Source organism: Pecten maximus, chromosome 6, assembly GCF_902652985.1.
Source record: "Pecten maximus chromosome 6, xPecMax1.1, whole genome shotgun sequence".
Classification (NCBI taxonomy): domain Eukaryota; kingdom Metazoa; phylum Mollusca; class Bivalvia; order Pectinida; family Pectinidae; genus Pecten; species Pecten maximus.
This window is the reverse complement of record NC_047020.1, coordinates 30,958,149-30,979,396: the sequence shown is the minus strand read 5'-3', so window position 1 is coordinate 30,979,396 and position 21,248 is coordinate 30,958,149. Positions and strand designations below refer to the sequence as shown.

At 34.9% G+C, this 21,248-nt stretch overlaps 1 protein-coding gene across 1 annotated transcript in view; it reads left to right on the top strand.

The window, feature by feature from the left end:
- Positions 1–21,248, top strand: part of LOC117329524 (glutamate receptor 2-like) — a 110,268-nt gene that overhangs the window by 67,481 nt on the left and 21,539 nt on the right. Inside the window, exons 3-6 of the mRNA XM_033887508.1 lie at positions 617–862; positions 12,025–12,218; positions 20,425–20,478; positions 20,994–21,155. Coding sequence (XP_033743399.1) covers positions 617–862; positions 12,025–12,218; positions 20,425–20,478; positions 20,994–21,155 — 656 coding nt within the window. The remainder of the gene's footprint in view (positions 1–616; positions 863–12,024; positions 12,219–20,424; positions 20,479–20,993; positions 21,156–21,248) is intronic.

The following is a 21,248-nucleotide window of genomic DNA, read 5'->3' as shown; positions in this document are numbered from 1 at the left end:
GCAACAATATCACTAATTAATATCTGAACAGAGCAAAATAGTCAATAATGAATAGCCTAATACAATTTGTGAAAATTTTATCTCAAAAGTACACCAAAACGCCGATAGGGACATACTGGTACCGGGAAAACGAGGGATGTCTGATATCGAAGTCAGCTATTAGGCTGTGTATTATGCTAGCTATCTCCCAGACGCAGACTTTAATGTTTTCTTATTGGGGTATCCTACAGCTTTTCGTTACTGTATTACTGGGCATACATTCAGATCCAACTCGGAGAGAAACACACATTGTTACAATAAATCTTTCTGGGCATTACAAACTAAATTGTGATTTAGAGAAAGGACTTAATACGTCACTACCTATCACACTGGTTTCCAGGTATTTCTTGTGGAGAAAAAAGTGTTAAAATTATTTTCAAAAGTTATTGATCATCTTTTAATGAATAACTTTCTTTCAAAAGATATGAGGTAAGTTACATATCTAACATGGCCCCTGCTGGACCAATATCGGTGTGATATTATTCCTCTGGCCAACCCCATCTGCCAAGCAGAAAATGTATCGGAAGGATGGTTCTGTCATGTATATTAATTTCATTTATTTTTTCTATCATTTCAGTCTGTTCCCATTTGTTCAGCGGCGTGTTCGTGCTTCTGGGAAGCCGTTCCTTCCACTCGCAGGGCATCATCAAGTCTTATACGAATAGATTCGCCATGCCTTATGTCACTACCAGTATACCAACTGGGGTAGGAGGTCACCGAGGATACGAAATTTACATGAAACCTCCAGTGACCGAAGCTCTGAGAGACATGATCCTTGAATATGAAGTGAAAGATGTTCACTACGTGTACGAGTCTGATGCAGGTATGATTTTCCGGATTTTTCTTCACAAATATCAAATAGGAATCGAACCTGTCCTTAAGATCACTTTTATATAAAAAAAAAAACAATCGGAAAGCAGCCGGCTATATATGTAACAAAGCCGATTTAACGCTATATAAAGGCCAGGTTTCTCTGTTCGCTTAAGTAGGCTCGACAGAAATGCCTTGTATTGAGCTGATATGTGAAGTCTACTAAAGACGCATAAGATAGCACAGTTCAATACAAATTGAGAGTGGGATACAGCAGAGCCAAAAATGCAATAAACTGCACCATACAGCTGTTTCATACTAAAATTGATATATTTACATCTTTACCCACATCTAAAACCTCCTCATCACAACTGCTGCCTCCGTTACTGCGTGCACTAGTCAAATGTATCTACGAGCATGCAGGTCATTCACTCATGACTTTTACCATATTTCATATTGATTGAAGATGGCAACCACCCGTAGATATCTCTTCAGTTGCTGTATTCTACTTTAGTTTTATGTCACCGACGACAGAAATGATTGCGTGAAGAAGCCGTGGATTACAGTTATTGTCAACAAGGGTTATACCGAGATGTCAACGATTGTACATTGTTTTTGTGGCGCTTATTTGGTTTGACACACGTTTCCCCTCGAGTCTACCAGTATATCGGCTGTAGTTGATCATACCTTTGGTTACTACGAGAGGACCATTTACATTTCAAGAATGAAATATCGCGTGACCTAACTTTTCTGTTGATAAAAAGCGAATATTCCATCAGACGACTTGGTATCAAATATTTATATCAAAAAGTTATTGTATGCATGTATTGATTATTTCGCTGCTAGTGAAGGAGAGGGATGATAATATAAAAAATTATCAGCTGTTATTATTTTAGTTATTATTTTTATCTAACCTTGTTTTTATTTTTATCTTTTTATATTTGGTGAATACTCGAAAACGCTTATCCATTTGTGAAATAAATAAGCTCTGACAACGATAACATTTTGAAATTGGACATCAACTCAGACATGCATGAATGTGTGAATGACAGTAATGCTATTGCTAACTTGTTTTATTGATTATGTGTTTTAATATGAATGACCAAACTAAACATCTACAGACACTGAAAAATTCTTCTATCTTGTACAAAGGGGGATTCACCGACATCATTCTACAGTCCCACTACAGCGTTCGGGATCTTTTTTTCTTTTTTTTTTTTTTACTTTTTGCTTTTTGCTTTCCCTTTTTTTATCTAATCATTTTTTTATCTCACCCTCAATCTCCATGCTACTCTGATTTGTGATGTTAAGCCCAAATACATGTAATACACATTCTGTGTAAAAATCAGTTTTCTAGCTTCGACTAATGGGATTTTTCATCCAGACACGAAAGAATCAGAAATGTTCATCATTGGTTATTTAGATTTTAGAATGGGAAACTAAAAGTGGTATGCATTTTTTTTATTAATTGTTACATCTCAACAAAACAGAAAAAAAAAATGAAAAATACGTGGCCTCGAAATTAATGCATCATAAAGATATATATTCCGTTGTGCCTCTAACTGTCGAGTTTCTAAAGGCACAACCAACTATCTCTCTCAAATAAGTTTTCTGCACTTTTAATATGACGTAATTGTCCTTGGCAACGAACCCCTTCTGTGTCAGGTTTCCGATCTATTAGTAATCAATATCCTTTAATCCTCACACAATGGAATACATATTTCAAATTCCCAAATTTTCTTACATGGCATCTGCAGTGGCTGGAAGGTATAAATGTTACCATTTCAATACAAATATATTTTAATTCCCTGTAGATATGGTATGCCTTTAAGCTGTAAACGGAAATCCCACCACAAATAAACTGTATATGGTTATTTTTGTACTATCAATCTCTTGTGTTGAATGAGCACAACATGAACAGAGACTGGCTAAAGTCATGTGTAAGTCGTATTGGAAACTGGACCAGCCGCTCAAAATAGCATTCTTCATGCATTATTGAATCGGGGAAGCATTATATATCAGCCTTGGTGTGACTGCGGTGGGGGTAGTTTAACATTTTCATACATTGCTTTGACCGCCGACTAATTGCTCCCTGCTCAGCAGGAATGTGTGTAATTGTTTTTATTCTGTTCCTATCCCCCTCATTGTCAGACCCTTCGTAGAGTCATGTGCGTCCCCAAATAAAGAATTAATCAAATTTGGGACGTTTCGATGCACGGATCATTTAGTAGTATCAGTATTTTATCGCATACAGCAACAACAACAAAACCTGTTGTTTTGTTTTAATAGTTTTAATTGTATATTCACAAGAACAAAAATCATGCATTATTTCCAGTCAAAAAAGATCATGTAAATAAGATATTGCAGCCAAAACACGACTTTCATCATACAAATCTTTTGTTCTTGTTCATCAATGACTTGTAATGCTAAGGGCCAAAGTCGTCAAAATCCAGAAGGACAATGAAAGCTAAAGCGAAATTGATATTGTCCTAAACAAACGTTAACCAAGAGGAAGGGAGATTCCCACATGTGCATTAAATCAGTAAGTACTATCACAGAAAAACATGCATCTCGCACATTTGACATAAAGTCATCCCTGCAGGGAATTTTCTGCAGAATCGATAATTTCTTTTATGTCCACTTGAAGACACAGATAGTGACAATCTTTAATTTTATGCACATATTGAATCTGGGATATGTATTTTCTGCCTACGTCCTAACTACATTACTTTCTGACTCCATACTTGTCGATACATTGATTTGGTTCATTTTAGTGTTGTCTTGCCCTTCTCAAAACTGAGTAATATGTTGTCTAGATGAATGACGGTTTGTTTCCGCCAGATGTTTTTTATGACTATATTTAAAAAAAGAAACCATGCATTTCAATTAATATTTCATTCCACAAAATTGACCATTTTTAATATCCTTGTTTCGAAATTTAATATCTACATTTGACCGATATATCCAATAGAATCCGAGACGGATTGGACTTTTGAAGCCATGTACGATCCTGTTGAAAAGATGATCTTTTGTCTTTCCTGAGACAAGCATACGTTTTCATCTGAATACAAATGTATTCTTAAATTGTGAAACGGTCGAAATTTGAAAAAGCAAGATCTAAAATCATACGAAAATTCTTTGTATTCATAACATGGTCATTATATGATTTTAGTCCATTTTTTCGGTTAATGTTTTCCACAACAGTTCACCATAAAAAATTGTATAGCTCTGAAAAGATTAGCTTTGTTCTATGTGGAGATTAAAAGCCATACAACAAACGAAACCTTATAATTGTTAGTGAATCCGACTTATCTGCATTGATCTATTATTTTGTGATGTTTAAATGAGCATCACTCGTCCTTTGGTCACATTTATCTTGAAAAACTGTGAATGTTGCATAAAACTAGCAAATTTGCTAAGAAACACACAAGAAAATATTATTATTAATATCGCGTCTTTTCGGTTATAAACAAAGACTTCAATATCTTGAAAAAAAATGCATATTGGATAAAATTGTAGAAACATTGCTAGGAAACAGCGGTGGCAAATAGTCTCAAGAAAGCAGACAGAATCTACTGATGAGATTGTATTCATGACTGTTGGGAAATCTGTAAGAAGATAATGAAATTATTGTATTGCCAATAACAACTAAAACATAATGCGTTCACGCATTGATATTTTGAGATATTCCCCTAAAATTTCTCATCTTTGCCATGTAATATTTGTTTGTTGACAAGATTGTGGTTATAAACTTGATAAAAAAAATATGCATTAACTTATTAGTTTAGTATTTTCAGTATCAAATACGTTTTAAAAATAAACTATCATACAATGTATGTTTTCGAATTAAGATAAAACTTTCCAACGCTATGGAATGTAAATATGTAAGTATGCTTCCCTGATCAGGAAGTCACCGGTTCACACGTTATGTGTTCTCAAGCCATAACAACCCCTTTGCTCTCAGTAAAATGTCAATTATCCTAAATTCATTTTGGCCGGAACCACTTTGTAGGATATCGTGACTGACCAAGCCACGGCCTCGGAAAGGAAATGATAAAGTTGTGTAACACGATGGGTAAGTCGAGCCTGGTAACTATACACCAAAATACCATATATTTCAAAATAATCGAAGTTGGGTAAGAGGTTTTGCTAGATTTACATTACGCTACGTCCATAAAGAACCATTTGAAAAAGTCTAATTACAAGCTCAGTCTAGGTAAGCGGTATGGATGAGAGTGTATCAGGAAATACAGTATTTTCTTGATAATTTCCATCAATCTATCAATTAGGATAAGAGTAGTAAAATCACTTCCCATCAGAGAATATAAGACAAAGCAATGTCGGTGTAAGAATCAATCTTCATTACCTTTCCCGATGTTGGAAATCCATTTTAATTATAGTTGAAGGATAAACGAACCTTGCAAAGCCTACGGTTAACTTTTATAAGGTCTCGAGAAGATATTTAAAGGACAGTATTAGATATAACTTGGGAATTAAGACGTCAACCTGTTTTGGAAGGCAAATATACTCTGTTGTATATGGGTTCTTGTAATGACTATTATTACCACGGAGTAATGGTAATAGACATGGGTTCACTCCAGACTTACTAGCGATCTTGCTTCACAAGGCTTCCTCTCCAACCCTGATTTTGAAGCGGACACTCCCTCAGCAGTGCGCGATTCCATTAATGATGGTTCAGGACCGAGATATTGGGTGACTTCTTGACAAGAGAGAATATATGGAGTGTTAGTGCAATGCGGTGGCAGCATTGCGATGAACGTGTTCGGTAGAATTGTCGTTCCTCTGCCTGTCACATTTGAATCATTCTAAATAGAGACACTGGCTTCATTTTGTAGACATCTGCATTTGTACCTCCCGATCTAATTTGTTTTATTATTCGATACTTAGAAATACAACAGTTATTAACGATGTGGTTAAGACTTTTATAATATGAAATCGTATTGGACTCTTCGTAATTTCCTTGGGATTCCTCTTGATACTGACTAGTCCAAGAAGCACAAACAGTTCTGTATCCTATATTAGGCTTATATCGTATATATTACAGAACTCGCATGTAAACGTGTTATTGATTGGGTCTTTTGCGTAGTCCTTTGTCTGCAATATCCGTTACATCAGTTGTATTGTCAGGAAACCAAATCCATGCTACATGATCAAATATGTTTATGTATATGAATAATCATATGTATTTTTTATTACATAATGCTTTTCATTTTCCTTAATATGCGCACAAGCTTTATCTTGTACTTTTGCGCGGCAAAAATTAGTATTGCATGTTTACTTGCGAAGTATGGAACACCTGTGCTGTTTCGGAATTCGGTCATGTGCAAAATACTGAACACCTATGACGTTTCGGAATTTAGTCCTATCCTTTCAAGCGTCTAAGTCACCCAGTTGTCAACACTGCCGACGACAGTCATGGTGACCTCTTGCATACAGAACGTCGAGATTTTAGTGATTCTAAGCGTGTTTTGGTGTTTATGTAATAAAACAAGTATATCGAGGATGTCTGTGCAATTAGTCCAGAATATTTGACCGTCCATACTGATAATCGACCGATGTTAGGCCTCGTGCAAGAGAACATCGGTCGATTACCAGTACCTCGTATCGAATATTCTGGACTATTGCATAGACATCCATGATTTATTTTATAATAGATTCTGACGTTACAACTGCTTTGCAAGTATAAGGTATGCAATAATCGTTTGAAATCCTACTGCTTTCACAAAATTATGTTTGCTTATGATAATTATAGTTAAGTTGTTAAGGTGTCAGACAAATCATTACAGATTTAATTGGTGCATGACCGAATATATTGATAATCTCTCCTTTTCATGAATTTAAGATATGTTGTTTTTCTCAAATAAGTAAATGTCTGTTTAAAGCATTTTGTTATTATATTAGCAAGATAAAAGTTCAGGAACTTCTAGTGTGTTTTATTGTTAAAGCAACTGTCCATTGAGAATATAGACAGTTAGCAATCATTCTGTTTCATTTCCTTTTGTTATCCGTTTAAAAACCCGCTTTGACGCCACAAAATGCAAACATTCAACATATAAGATACCCACATCAACACACTCATTCCATTTTCTGAAAGCAGCATTGGTTTACATTTCGTCAGTGAAATATCAAAAACTACGATGTATCACAGTCTGCATGATATATTTTACTAACTGAATTCAAAGACTTTTTATTATCCTCTTGCCACGGTATGACTTATAATATCAATTGTTATCCTTGTTCCGTCCGTCATAAGTGGTTTAGGCGTTTTGTCACGTGGGAACTGTTAAATGGCCTATGTCATAACCAGAAGGAATATCAAGACACCAGTATTTATGTACAAAATATGATGATATTCGATTCTTTATATATGTATTTTCATTGAGCAGACATTCTCAGATATGTAATGCATCTGCAGAGTACAGCGGCCGCGAAACTATCATTTCGCTTTGACTCGCGACGCACATCTGTAGGAAACGGCGGCCAATCGGTATAACATCGGCAACGTGGTAACTAAGGCTACGGTGACAAAAAGGTGGTATTCGGTAGCACATCTGTAGACAAGATTACATCAATGGCATCGCAATAGAATTGCCGCTACAATTGCACGGAGCTCTGCGTATTTTCTCGTCGTTCTTAATTTCTGCTCCGGTTTCGTCTCGCTGGAGTACATCGGATAAAGTGTGAAAGGCCCTCAAAGGCATTTTAATGTCGATTTGTTACCTCTGGCGTACACACACTTTCACGGAAGGCTTGTTTTGTACTAGTTCTCGAGGTGTTGAAAATCAAAAATTTACTAATACTCAGGTAGCTTGCATTTCTGCTGTTTCTTAAAACCAGTATATATATTCTATACTATGCAACACCTCCAGTTTATACAAATGATGGTCAATTTACTATACATATATATGTACACTAATCAACCTCTTAATACTGTAAGCTATATATAATTCATCAATGGTACATATTTATCTAAATTGTTCAATACATACTTTATTTCTATTAGCCATTAAACATTGTTTCAATATATATACATGTACGCATTTTCTAAAATGTTGCTATTATGTATACCAACTCATTGTCACCCTTGATGCTCTTCTCAAAAATGATATTGTGCTGCTGTAAAACTGTATCTATAATTGATGGGTTTTTTTCTATGTATTTCATGTACTTGTAATATGCAAAAGGATGAATAAAAAGATTTTAAAACTGAAAAAAATCACTATTTACTGAAAATAATTTGATATGAATTTCGTCATGCATACACAATTCCTTATGTTGCCTGATCCGTTTACAATGATTGACGCGAATTGAAATCACGCAAAGGTAATTATGATGTTTCTCATAGCTATGATTTACCACTCTTGGACCATCTTGTCGATAAAGATTTGAGGACATTTTAATTTAATCGGCCCGTGATGTTGTGGAAGACAAACTTGATACTCCCTATAAAACCGCGTGTTTTTATATAAACCCTCGTAAATAACAAAACAGATTTGCCGTGAACATCATGTATATATACTGTCTTTATGTTCCTCCTGGACCACCTGTTTATGTTTTGTTATCGCCATCTCTTCACCAAAAGCACCATGTATATGTAAACGTTCCCCATCGTATAATGTTTGGTTAATATAGACTTTATTTCGTTTTTACAGACATCAAAACTGCATTGCTTTATTTGGTATATAAGATGATAAATGTTTATATTTATTTATGAGACAAATAAGCGTACAACTTAACTGGCACTGTTGATATTATTGTAATATCGTTTGCAAATGTGTACTTAATTCAAATACTGAAATGGTGTAGGAATATTCGACATTCTTATGTTTTGGACTTTAATCAACCGTACAAATCAGGATTATATAGTACACTATGCCAATGATCGAAAAGTTGTATCCTTGTCCTAAAGTGCCTTTTCTTTTCAGCGTATTGAACTATACTATAATACATCCTCGAAAATGCTCAAATGAACATATTGTAGACGTGGTAGTGTTATTAAGCGATGACCAGTCTAATATGGCCATGGCACATTGACCACGAAGACTGACTCTATTTACATATATGTATGTATTCTGAAAATTAATTTTCCCGTCTAGCCGGTCCTGCCAAAAACACAAGTTTATGAAAAGAAGCGCTGTAAGAAAAAATCAAAGAGAATACCACAAGGGATTGATATGAATGGTCGATACCATACTAAAGGACGAAACGTCCGTTATCCACGTCCCAATGGATTTGACAAGTGTCATCACAAATTACTGTCAGCTGTCTCCTTCAACTCCATATCATTGCCGTGAATATCTTGCATACTCGAAGCACCACGATAGCATTTATATTTAGCAATGTATTTTGTTCACATTCTTATACATATCTTTCTTTCAAAACAACACCTTGTTCACATTGTAATAAATACATTACGCGTTGTATCTTTTTTTAAAGTGATATATATTGTTGAATTATGGCATGTCCAAAACGAATCAGCAGCCCGTCTGAATTTAAGTTGTATATGTTAAGGCTATGTTGACCAATTCATGTTTACCTTTCCTAATTATGTCGCCATACGTGATAAAACAGAATCGTATGTTTATCAAAATACAGATTGTATGATGAATGGTGATTCAAATATCCAATCGATTATATGGTGCATTGACGCCGTAATTTTATATTTTGTTATTTTTTAAATTTTGGATGATTTTTTATATAATTTGAAATATGTATATTTATTCCAAACTATTGTCACTATTTATTATTTAGATATAGCATGCATGTTTTTTCCTAAACAAACACTTGATCTTTCAGATTACTTTTCTTAATTTAACGGATTTTACGGCCTTTTGGCTGTTGATAGGACGTTAAACAAATAAAACCAAACTTTGAGCTGACGGGAAAAGAGACGAATGGAGTAGAAGTGGGGTGGTATGAAGTAAAAGGAGAGAATGGGTGGAAGTGAGGGGAGTCGTTCGTCTAATTGATGGTGTAATTTTTTTTTTAAACGTAATTATTTTTTAAAAACGACTCCCAGATTCAAATTAGTCCTGACCTAGCACTGTTTAGCATAAGTTACACCTACCAGAGTGAATATGGAAGAAGATAATTGGAGACCTTATCCTGGTTTATCAAGGTTTTTGACGTTCTTATACGCGACCGAAAATTACTTTAAAATACAAAATATTTGCTTGAAAATACTCTATCATCTGGGCCGCCGTTATTACACCTTCTCGTCATCGATAAATAACCGCAGATGGATCTTTATTGTGCAAGTTTGACAATCTCACACGGGACATCATTGTAAGTCCCATCAGAATGGGTGTAAGTGGTTATTTTAGTGCCGGTGCTTAATATTTTGGTGTCCATACCCGTAGGGCTCAATCAGTGTCAGTATGTCATTACGTTAAGTGTCCTCGTTAAAATGTCCATACTTCCGTGATTCCGACATCACTAATCTATACACATTGATTCCGACGTTTTAATATGTCATTGTGATTTGTTGAGTGTGAATTTATATTGTGAGGGTAGAGAGAGGTAGCGAGGATTGCGAATCGGTTATGGAAATATATATGTTACCGAGGGGATACTGTAGGCCGAACGGTGCTGCTAGGCGACGAGTTTGATTTTTTTTCTAAATATTTATCAAGCGTGAAGAATGAATACACCATACTTTGACTGCATGCCACGATTTCATGCATTGAGAAAACACTTTTACAATAATGTGTATAGAAAGGATTTTCCCTGCATGCTATAAAACGTTATTGAGAAAGGGTCAATAACTTCTTATGGCTTGTTCGACCTCGTTTTTAAGCTCTGAAATAATTTAAATCGAGTAGAACCCCCTGGTGAGAAACCTCCTCTGATCTTGGAAGCAATTAATTTAACATAACCTTGATTCATTTTGCTTAGCTTTTTTATTTGTTGACAAATGAAACGACGGGTACTTAATTAAAATCATTATTTTAGCTATAAAATATTCATGTGACTCTAAAATCGCATTATCTCTTGGATTATCACAACGGACGACTGATTTACGAGGGGATTCAGGGCTCTGCGATTTGATCACGTCACTGTCAAATTAATTAATTTCAATTATGTTTGTGTTTCGAATATTGCCATACCAGAATGAAGGTAGCACAAAACAAAATACACGCTGAACTACAATTCAGAATTGACCATTCAACTATCACAGCCTAGTGTTAACTGTGGTTTTCATTCTTTATACATGTTATTTTATTTTTGTATCTACATTGTACTCATTCATTTTCCCCTTCAGGTAGGGCGTAACACTTCTACCTGCTCATCCCATTGTATGAGCGTAAGAGACGACTATATTTGGGATCTTACTTTCTTTCGAACCAACTTTCTCCATAATGTCTCTCTTGACACTACCTCACTTTTGGCCTTTAGTTGAGCTTTCGACCTCTGAGGAAGGCTTTGGGTTCTATCCTTTGATAGAATCATGCCATATTATATTAAATGGTAGTTGTTGTGTACTCCTGCTTAGCACTCAAACTGATTCGCTCGTTGTCTATATAATGTGACCGCATAGGGTGTCCTGGTGTCTTAGGTTTCAGTATGTTTCAGTAAGGTAGCACTATAAAGTCTGTTCCGCGTTATGACAGGTAGTTAAACATAAACATACAGTTGTCTCACATGATACACACTATAAACCTCACACATCCATCTCGCACACAGGGGAGGCCGTCCTTACATGACCTGAGCTATCGAAAGGACGCTATCCAATACTAAACCAAACTAAATCATTCATTTTTATTTCTTATTTTATATAACATATATAGCATATTCCATGTTATCAATACTACCGATTGGAGTCGACTGTATATATTCTATTTATAGTCGGTATGTTAACATGTGCTGTGCCCGTATTCATGAAAGCGTACTCATCTGAATTAATATTTTTTCCGGTGATCTGAAGAATTTTCGGAAGCCTTCATTTGATATATTTACAATTTTATCGTTTTTTGTTTTAAACTTCTATTCGATTATTTAAGCAAGCTAAAAAAGCGTCTGGTTGAACAAAGATATCATGTTTGAGCATGAGAAAGTTTTCATGAATACGGGCACAGGTCTTCGACATTACATGATTATCTGGTGTTGTAGATCAATTTTCTGGGTATAATAGCATCATGTATTTTATATTTTTAGGGTTGATAAAACTTCAAGAACTACTCAAGATACTAAATGGAACTGATGTGAAGGTCAGGTGGCATCGTCTTCATGACGTCACCAACGCTCACGAAGACTTGAGGAAGCTAGATCGAGTGTACTCCGGTTTCAAAAATAGCACTATTCTCATGGATTTCAACTCAGAACCCGCATATGACAAAGTCCTTGAACAGGTTCGTATATCTGTGCATTATATGCAATTTGCGTGTTTTAACAGATGCAGGTAGTTTCTCGCTATACCTTAGATACCACATGCATTAAGCTGTCATTCCCCTTCAGTTGCCATAATGACAGCTGTCAATCATGAATATATCTAGCCAAAGTTGGCAAACAAGTAGAAATATACAATTGTCTTTCTTGTAAAACCAAACCTGCCTTAGACGCCAACTGTATATAACTAGTCACACAGACAGCTGTTTTGTCCTTCTAGTACTCATCAGTGATACTGAGGACACGAAGTCAACAGTGGAAGAAACAAGAAAGACACAATAAGTACAAGTAGTCCTGTGTTAGCACTGATAACTACAGTCAAACATGGCGATTGCTTTAAGGATGTGCATGTGCCTTATAAGAACAAACAAGACAGCCTTAGTTACAACATGTCTGTTGCTACCGCTGTAGCGGCCGTCATTTGAAACGTTTTAACAACTACATCAAGTCAACCCTGGAGAGTACCTTTCAACCGTTACTGTCAGTAAATCTACTAAGATGAATGTTTATCTGTATATAAGTACTAGCAGACCTGCTTCTGACATCAGTTATTTAGAGCTTACAGCTGGCTATAACTACAGTCAAGCCTAGAAGGCTAGTAAATTCTGTCAGCTTCTGTTGATACAGTCTGATCTACCTTAGAGATCAGCTGACTGTGCCTACAGCCAAACTTAGAAAACAAATGTTAGTAAATCCTGTCAGTTTCTGTAGTAACAGTCCGATATACCTTAGCGACCACCTACAGTCAAGCTTAGAAAGATTTTTCTAGTAAACGCTAATAATAGTTAGGGTTCAACCTGCCTATGAGACCAACTGTCTACATTTGTCAAGCTTAGAACGTTTTACTAATAACTACTGTCAACGTCAGTGGTTTTAGTGCAACCTGCCTAAGAGAGAACACCTGCCTATAGCTACAGTCAGTTTTTCAATGGAATAACAATTCCTTAAGAACTATTTGACATGACATAGAAATAATTTGCCTAACTAACGCCTTACCTATAAGTCATGCCAAAGCAATAAACTATATCACATGTATTAAAACGAAGTAAAACACGTGTGGTATTTTTTCATATACAGTGTACAGGTTACCTATATATTATATAATGATTGCGTTGGGTATGTGTTTACGTTAGGCAGATATTTTAGATTAACATTATAATTATAAGGAAGTATGTTAACGGTTGGTAGATAAATTTAAGGGTATAGGAATCTTAATTGGTCAGACTGTCCATAACAAACATGTATACAACCATACATTTAATTGATCAGTCATTAAGTGTTAAGATTTGAATTAACATCCAGTCAGCAAACGGCGTTTATTGCTGCACACTTCTAAGTGGATCGTCAGATGGCTGTTAAAGCTATTTAGCAGTACGCACCAAAATGGTTTAACTTAAAGTGTAGATGCACTTCCAGAATACTAACATTTTCCACGCCAATTTAACAAACGTACAGTTTGCTGTTCTTTTCTTTATCTGTAAAGAATATCCAGAAGATTATACCGTTATAATTATTTTGTATCGCGTTTTAGAGTTGGTTATTAAAACCAATATGCTTTCAACAAGGGTACCTGTAAGACCCGGTTATTGTAGTAAAAGAGACTAACAATGCATCGTACTCTTATCGTACAAACAGCAACTGTTACACTGTCTAACAAAATATAAAAAAAAACATGAAAACAGTGTGGTGGTAGTTACCATATCATGAGATATATCCGAGGATACCAAAGTTCTCTGCGTGCTTATCATGGAGAACAGGATTTATATTATATCGGTGTTTTGATCGAATGCGCCATCGAGTGACCGACATTTGAATCCAGATTAATGTTGTTTACAGTGTTTGACTGAATGTACTTCTGAAATAATGGCTCTTGGAACTTTTAAAAACCGGGTTCTGTAATATATATTATGAATTCAGATATGTATAGTATTGCACATTCCGATACATTGTCTCCATCGTTTCTTTCTCAAGATATCGATCCTTATCACAATAGTTGTAACAAGAACGTTAAAACCCCCAGTGAACAAAGAAATATGACAAAAATTAGCAATACAATGGTTTCTTATAAATGTTTAGAACAAGAATACCAGACATTAGAAAACAGACAAACTGTTAGTTTAGACCCCCAGTGTGTGTGAGATATCTTTGATCTAATGATCTAAATTACATTGTTTTGAACTTTTTTTTTCAGAATAATATCTTTTTATAGTATCGGTTAATTTGCTTTTTCTCGCAACAATGACGAGTATATAAAGACTGGTATTCTTATATACAGCAAACAATGTTAGAATATCACACACACATACACACACGCACTGGATATTTTTGTCGCGTTCTCAAGGTGGGGATATATTTTTTTCTTCTATGATACTTATGTCATAGACGCAGGGCCCAGTTGCTTAGATTTATATAATGTCTTACACTGTTGACGTGATGTGATTGCATTGTCGACATGCTGGTCATACCACAGCAGTTGACAGAAATCCAAGCATTGGGGGTATCAAAGACATTTTGAATATGTAAAAATATACTTTTCCCTTTGTAAAAAGCACATTCTTGTACAGGGTTCACTTTTTATAACATATAATCTGTGCAGTAATATATAGCTAATATATCTGTTCTCGGTTATCAATAGTTCGCGAAACAAAAGAAGTCTATAAAACCACCCCGATCATGCAAGATGCCACACAATTAGTCGCCATATTCCTTCTCAGCTCCTCTACAGGTTCTTTTCTGTGTTGCTCTAAAATCGGTGACACTGTGAAATATTTTTTATCGGTCAATAGGGAGCACATGATACCTCTTTACAAGTGCATTGCATAGTCTTCGTAGAGTACGTTTAAGAGACTATAATTAAACAAAAGTACATGCCCCAGGCTTATAAAATGTGCCAAGTACATCTAAATGTCATTAATATCATCACGACTTCTCCGGCATTCCTTGTAAATAGTATTTCTATAGAGGTGGTGGCATGTTATTAGCAAGACGATAAAAAATACCACAACTTTTCCTATAATGATCTGTCTTCAACACGGAGACTGGTCGATTTATTACATAATACTTTTTATTCAATTTACATCCCATTTTGAGGTTGTCACTTAAAAAAATCAAATTACTATTTAGAATATTTTTCGATCAAACGGGCGTTCTCGTAGAGCTAAGAGGGCTGGGAATTGAGTGTTTTCTATATATTGCTTATCTAATCCCAAAGCGGCATCCTTCTGGTACTTCAGGACTAAAAGCAGACTCTTGTTATATTTTACTCATTTAAGTCACAAATTTGAAGAGAATTACCGGACAATATACAATATCAATCCATTGTCTGTGTCTGTGATATTAACAACCTAAAACGGTAGAGGATGTATTCTAGTGTATTTTAATTGAACGTTCAGTAAATCGTAAAAGAAATATCCCACAAACTGATCGTCAGATGCAAGTAAACTAGGCTTTCCGCATTAAACCTTTTTATTGCATTTTTTGTCAGTTGAATATAAAAATTTATCAAACTAATAAAACATATTTTCACTGCAGCGATGAGCAGTGAAAATACAAGTTTTTCGTTTTTGACCAATCAGAGCGAACCTTTGTATCACCTAATTGAAACTTTTCGATATTTCCAATCGAAGCGAAAAATTATCTAAAGACACAATACCGAAATGAAAACGAAACCCTAACACTAACTACGTAGTATACGAAAGTATATTCATATACTTACTTACGAACATCAGGAAAGGTTTCATAATGTATCTCAATTTGTTTTAAACGTCTTTTCTCACTAAATTATAAATTTCATGCTGACACCGCCTAGCTTACGGTTTTCACTTGATAGTTCGCTTCTGTGATGAAGGAGGAAAGACTATTGGTTATATCATCAAACCGTGATGTAGGAAAATCATTAGAACTGGTAATGCATGCTGCCTGCTTGACTCTCATCTCTAAAATGTATACATAAGGAAAAGGAAACATGGCTTGACTTTTCCGGTGTCCGTGTAATGGACCGGGAGAGATGTCATGAGAATGTACCTGAAACATGACATTTGAGTGAAATTGCCATTAGGTTGGCCCCGATCGAGCAGACACCGGCTTTAGATAACTTAATATATACGGTAATATTGCACTTAAAAGGTAGGAGTGTATCACCATACCGATTATTTAATTATATGTAGGAAAGCATGCAGTGTTACATAAGCTTTTAACCCAAAAATAACAGAGAATACCGCCATTATTATAACTCGTAATCGATAAAAATATGATATCGTTATATCCTATAGACAAAGACAATTTTTGTGCTAGAAGATCTGGTCACCAAATTTTGTTTAACGAAATACAATCCTGTTAAGTTCACATCCAGGTAGTATGTACTTGTAATGACGTTTGCCTTTCTTGGAAAAGAACGTTATCACCAAAAGAGAACGAATGCACTCCTAAGTTTGGAATGGGGAATGGCAGTGTAAAGAGTGAAATCAAAGTTTTGATAGAAAAAACAGTTTTAAGAAGATGATCAAACGATCTAATTCAATTGCATGAAGAATGGTGGTAGAAAGTTTGGAGAAAGACTAGATGTAACGACTACTCGAGCTAGCAATAAAGCTTATGAATCTAATGTAAACGAGGTGGCTCCGTGTCATTTCACTGTCTACTTTAAAAGATTACAATACTAGAGTATGATTGGTCAGTATTTATTTTTATTGTAAGACTAGGACAATGTGTAGGCAGGGCTCCTTGGCTATCAAGCCTAGTTCTTTTTGAAAACAGGAAACATAAGTGTTAAGCGGTTGTTGTTGAAGAGTCTGTAATGTCATCGATTTCAAGTTATACATGGTATATCTGATCGACATGTTTGGTTTGGTTTTATTTGTTTAACGTCCTATTAACTGCTAAGGTCATGGAAAATACTTTTTTTTCTTCTTTAAAGATAACACATCATCAATATACCTATAGAAGATCTTCAATATAATCAGTTTTGTGTCAAAACAAAAACAAGTGGGGCATCAACGGGGTAGTTTGTTCTAATAAATATTGCGATAGTATGCTGGAAGATCTGAACACAAAATTAAAAAAAAAAAAACATGTTGTTGATCAGAAAGTCAATCATACTCACGATTTCATCTTGTGTTTATTTCTTATGAGCTCGAGTTGGTTATCTTTTGAAATATACTCCCATATAGTTCACAAAGTACTCGTAGCGCCTTTCTTAAAAAAAAGTACAATATTTTGCAATATTATCAATAATCTAATTTTAGGAGGTAGGCAATTACAGTTTTAGCCGAATCCTCTCGTAATATACCATAACAAGTAATAGTTCAAAATGGTAACAACCTAATGGGCTATGATGTAGGGCCCTCATTATATCTTCAAACTAAACGTGTTGCCTGTCGGCCTGGTGTAGTGTCATGTCCATGATTGTGATTTCTACATTTTTCATAAGTTGTGGAGTAAGTAAAAACGATGTACGTCATATAAATAACCTCATCCAGACAGTCGGTATATCACATAACCCCTTGGTTGCTTCCCAATCATTTGGGTTTTTTATCCTTCTGCATCTGATTCCTAAAGGCAGAAACGCTTCCTGTCTGTTGGCTGACGATGAATTACAACGGCAGTATTTGAGACTTGTGATATTTCTGTTGTATTTCTATTTGCCTATTATTTGACCTTCTTCTCGAGGCTCTAATTGTCCTCTCTTTTAAGGGTCCGTAAAACTTTAAACTAATAAACAAAAGCAATTCGACTCTTAAACTTTAAAACATGTATATACTGAAGCTTCCCAGGACACATATAATCAGGCGCATATGCATATCTGACAAAAGGGAGATCGACCGTCCTTAAATAGCTATAGATTTGAGAGGACGTTACAAATACTTCACCAAACATATACATCATGTAACACTACTCAAATGTTACTAATGTAAATCAAGTGTAGGCGACATTTTGGAACAACTATCGAGTATTGTCAACTTAGTCATTGAATGATTTTTCAGGAAAAAAAACCTAAATCCATTCTAAACGGACGTTTGTTATCAACTGGGCATTATTCTTATTACGAGAAAGGCTAAGAAAGCTAAAAATATGTTTGCTTTTTGAGTAGATATATTTACATAGAAATCTTCATTCCATACCAAGATAGCTCCTTTGAAAGGTCGTTAATGTAGTAGGAACGAAAAACTGTATAATGAAAAACGATAATTATGTTTACAGCCATATACTAATGAATTGTACGGTTTATATCCATTATACATCCAAGGTTACGAGAATTGTCTACGACTAGGAAACAATACATTGATCACGATGCCAGATAACACCACCCAGCGAATGCGGGCAAGAAAGGCAAATTCATTTCCCTTACTATTGATGTAACTAAGGTTATTTTTTGTAAATGTTTAATTTGTTTCTTCACAATTTTGTCGAACGAAGAAACCTTAAGCAGTATATATCTAACTTGTGTGTGTTTAGGTTACAGTATAATTGAAATTTGGAGTGTCTGTCTATCGTTTTGCTATTTTCCTTGAACATGTTATTAAGTTCACAGGTTGATTTGCGAAAACTGAAACCTGATCAATACCAATTTGGTTCTTAAAATGTTTATTAAGTATTTCTACCGAAACTCATAACATTTAATCAATTGGATTGTAGACAAATTCAATTCAAAAACTATTTTCAACAATTACCATAACCTTAGATATTTTAAAATAAAATTGCCTTATAATTCATCTTATCTCTAAAATAACTATTCGTACCAAAGATCTCATTGGAATATAAGAATAGCCTTATAATTCATCTTATCTGTAAAATAACTATTCGTACCAAAGATCTCAATGGAATATAAGAATGCCCACGCAATTTGATCATTGTAATTTGGCTCTTTTCATTCCGCTTCCAATAATGCGAGATCATCATACGATACAAACATTAAGCCATTCAGCTGTACAGCAGTATCACGTGTACCATCGAGGCACTTATACATCATAGTCACTTTATCATTTTAAACTAATCGTGAGTGCACAATATACATTGACATTTTTACAAGTTTCGTTTGATTGATGTCGTTTCCTCATAACTTTCACTTACCATTTCTTAGCCCTAATGACATGTAAAGTGTAGATGGACCGTTAATTATTTATAACTAACTATTGTAAAAAAAAATTCTACCACAATACCCTGTGGTATTCAACTCTCATACCATCAGTTAATCATTACAGCTGTTGATTAACAATCTGTTTATACCACACGTGGTATAAACTCTGTACGCATTTCGATTGGCTAACACGGTGAACTTTGACCCAAGCTGCAATTGTTATTGACGTCATCAACAATCTAATGACGTCACATCACCGGGTCTCGGACGTCACCGGTACACTTTATTTGCATACGCGAAATTATACTTGGCCACGTTTCCCTTTGATTCAAGCCGATATTATTGTTGTAGAAACAGGTCACACGACTCGAAATTGTTGGATATGGAATTTATTTCACACTAGTAAGTTATTTTTTAAAAGTTGCAAAAAACACTAAGCTTAGTGTTTTTTGCAACTTTTAAAAAATAACTTACGAGTGTGAAATAAATTCCATATCCAACAACCACTCGTTGTGTAACCTCTATATCTCAAGTGCGTTGAACACATTTCCGTTAATAATTTTCAATTCTTTTAAACAGATCCACTGTTCTGAAAACACATACGTGCTCGACATTGTTTTGAAATCCTGTATTAAAACTATGATAGCTACTAATATACGGGCTATTGTACATCAAGATTCACATTTCGATATTTCTTTCAACCTTTTTATAGTAACCTCCGTCGACTCGAATGTCTTATTAGATCTTTAGCATCATGTGTATTTTTTGTTCTTTTATATCTTAATGTTTTTTTCTTTTTTATTGCAAGTTGCTAATACATTATTTTATGTCTTTTGAAAGATGCTTATACATTATCTTGCGTGTCTTTCAAAAGTTGCTAATACGTAACTGGTCTTTTGAAAGGTACTTATACATAAGATTGAGTCTTTTGAAAGACGCTTATATATCATCTTTGGTGTCTTCTGTACATCGGTTTGATCTGTTTTGAGTACAGTTTTGATTTTTGATATGTTAAATCTTTTGATCATCTTATATTTTCTTGCGCATTTAAAAAACTGGTTCTGTACACAGAATATTTTGATTACTATCGACAGATTAGAAAGCTTGGGATGAACAAAAGAGGATACAAATACATTCTAGGAACACTGGTGAGTATCTCCTCTCTGTGTAGACATAACCACAACATAAATCGTTGATTGTTCGTGGCATTTTTCTTTTGTTTTGATAATTCAACAAAACAGAATTAGGCAGCAAGAAGAACAAGTAAAAGAAAAAAAACTTTCATATGTTGGATGTTTCCGATGTTAAATATCTTATAAAAACAAGACTTTACATCATACGAAGTCGACATTAACTTACATCACGTATCTGTCTTACTTTTTGAAAAATAAGCGTGTGTTAGAAAGGCCGTTTTTAACCGTTTGATGCTGGCTTTACTGATAAGTACAATGCTATTGAATCGTATTTCACGGGATAGATAATGAGAAAGCGTAGTCAGAACTATGTCTTGGGGCACTTATTATAAAAAAGATGTCGACACTGAAGTCCAATAGTGGCCTTTTTGTCGCTTTGATTCTTTTCCCAGTTACGTTGCTTCTGCATTGGTTTAAAATACCTGATGTACTTAGGAGAAGTATAAATATCTTCAGCGGTTTATTTTCAGAATATTCTTAATCTTAACCTACAACGATTTACTCATGGTGGAGTGAACATTACCGGATTTCAGTTGCTTGATTATTCTGCTCAAAATGTTATGGAATTTCTATCAAGATGGCGTTCACTTCCACCAAATATTTGGAAAGGAGCTGGAAGAGAGCAAATATCAGTAAGTACTCTAGTTACCTTAAACTTGGTCGAACCTGACGTTTTCACTCACTTTCTTCTTTATTTCATCAAAAAATACTGCTTTATCGTTCTC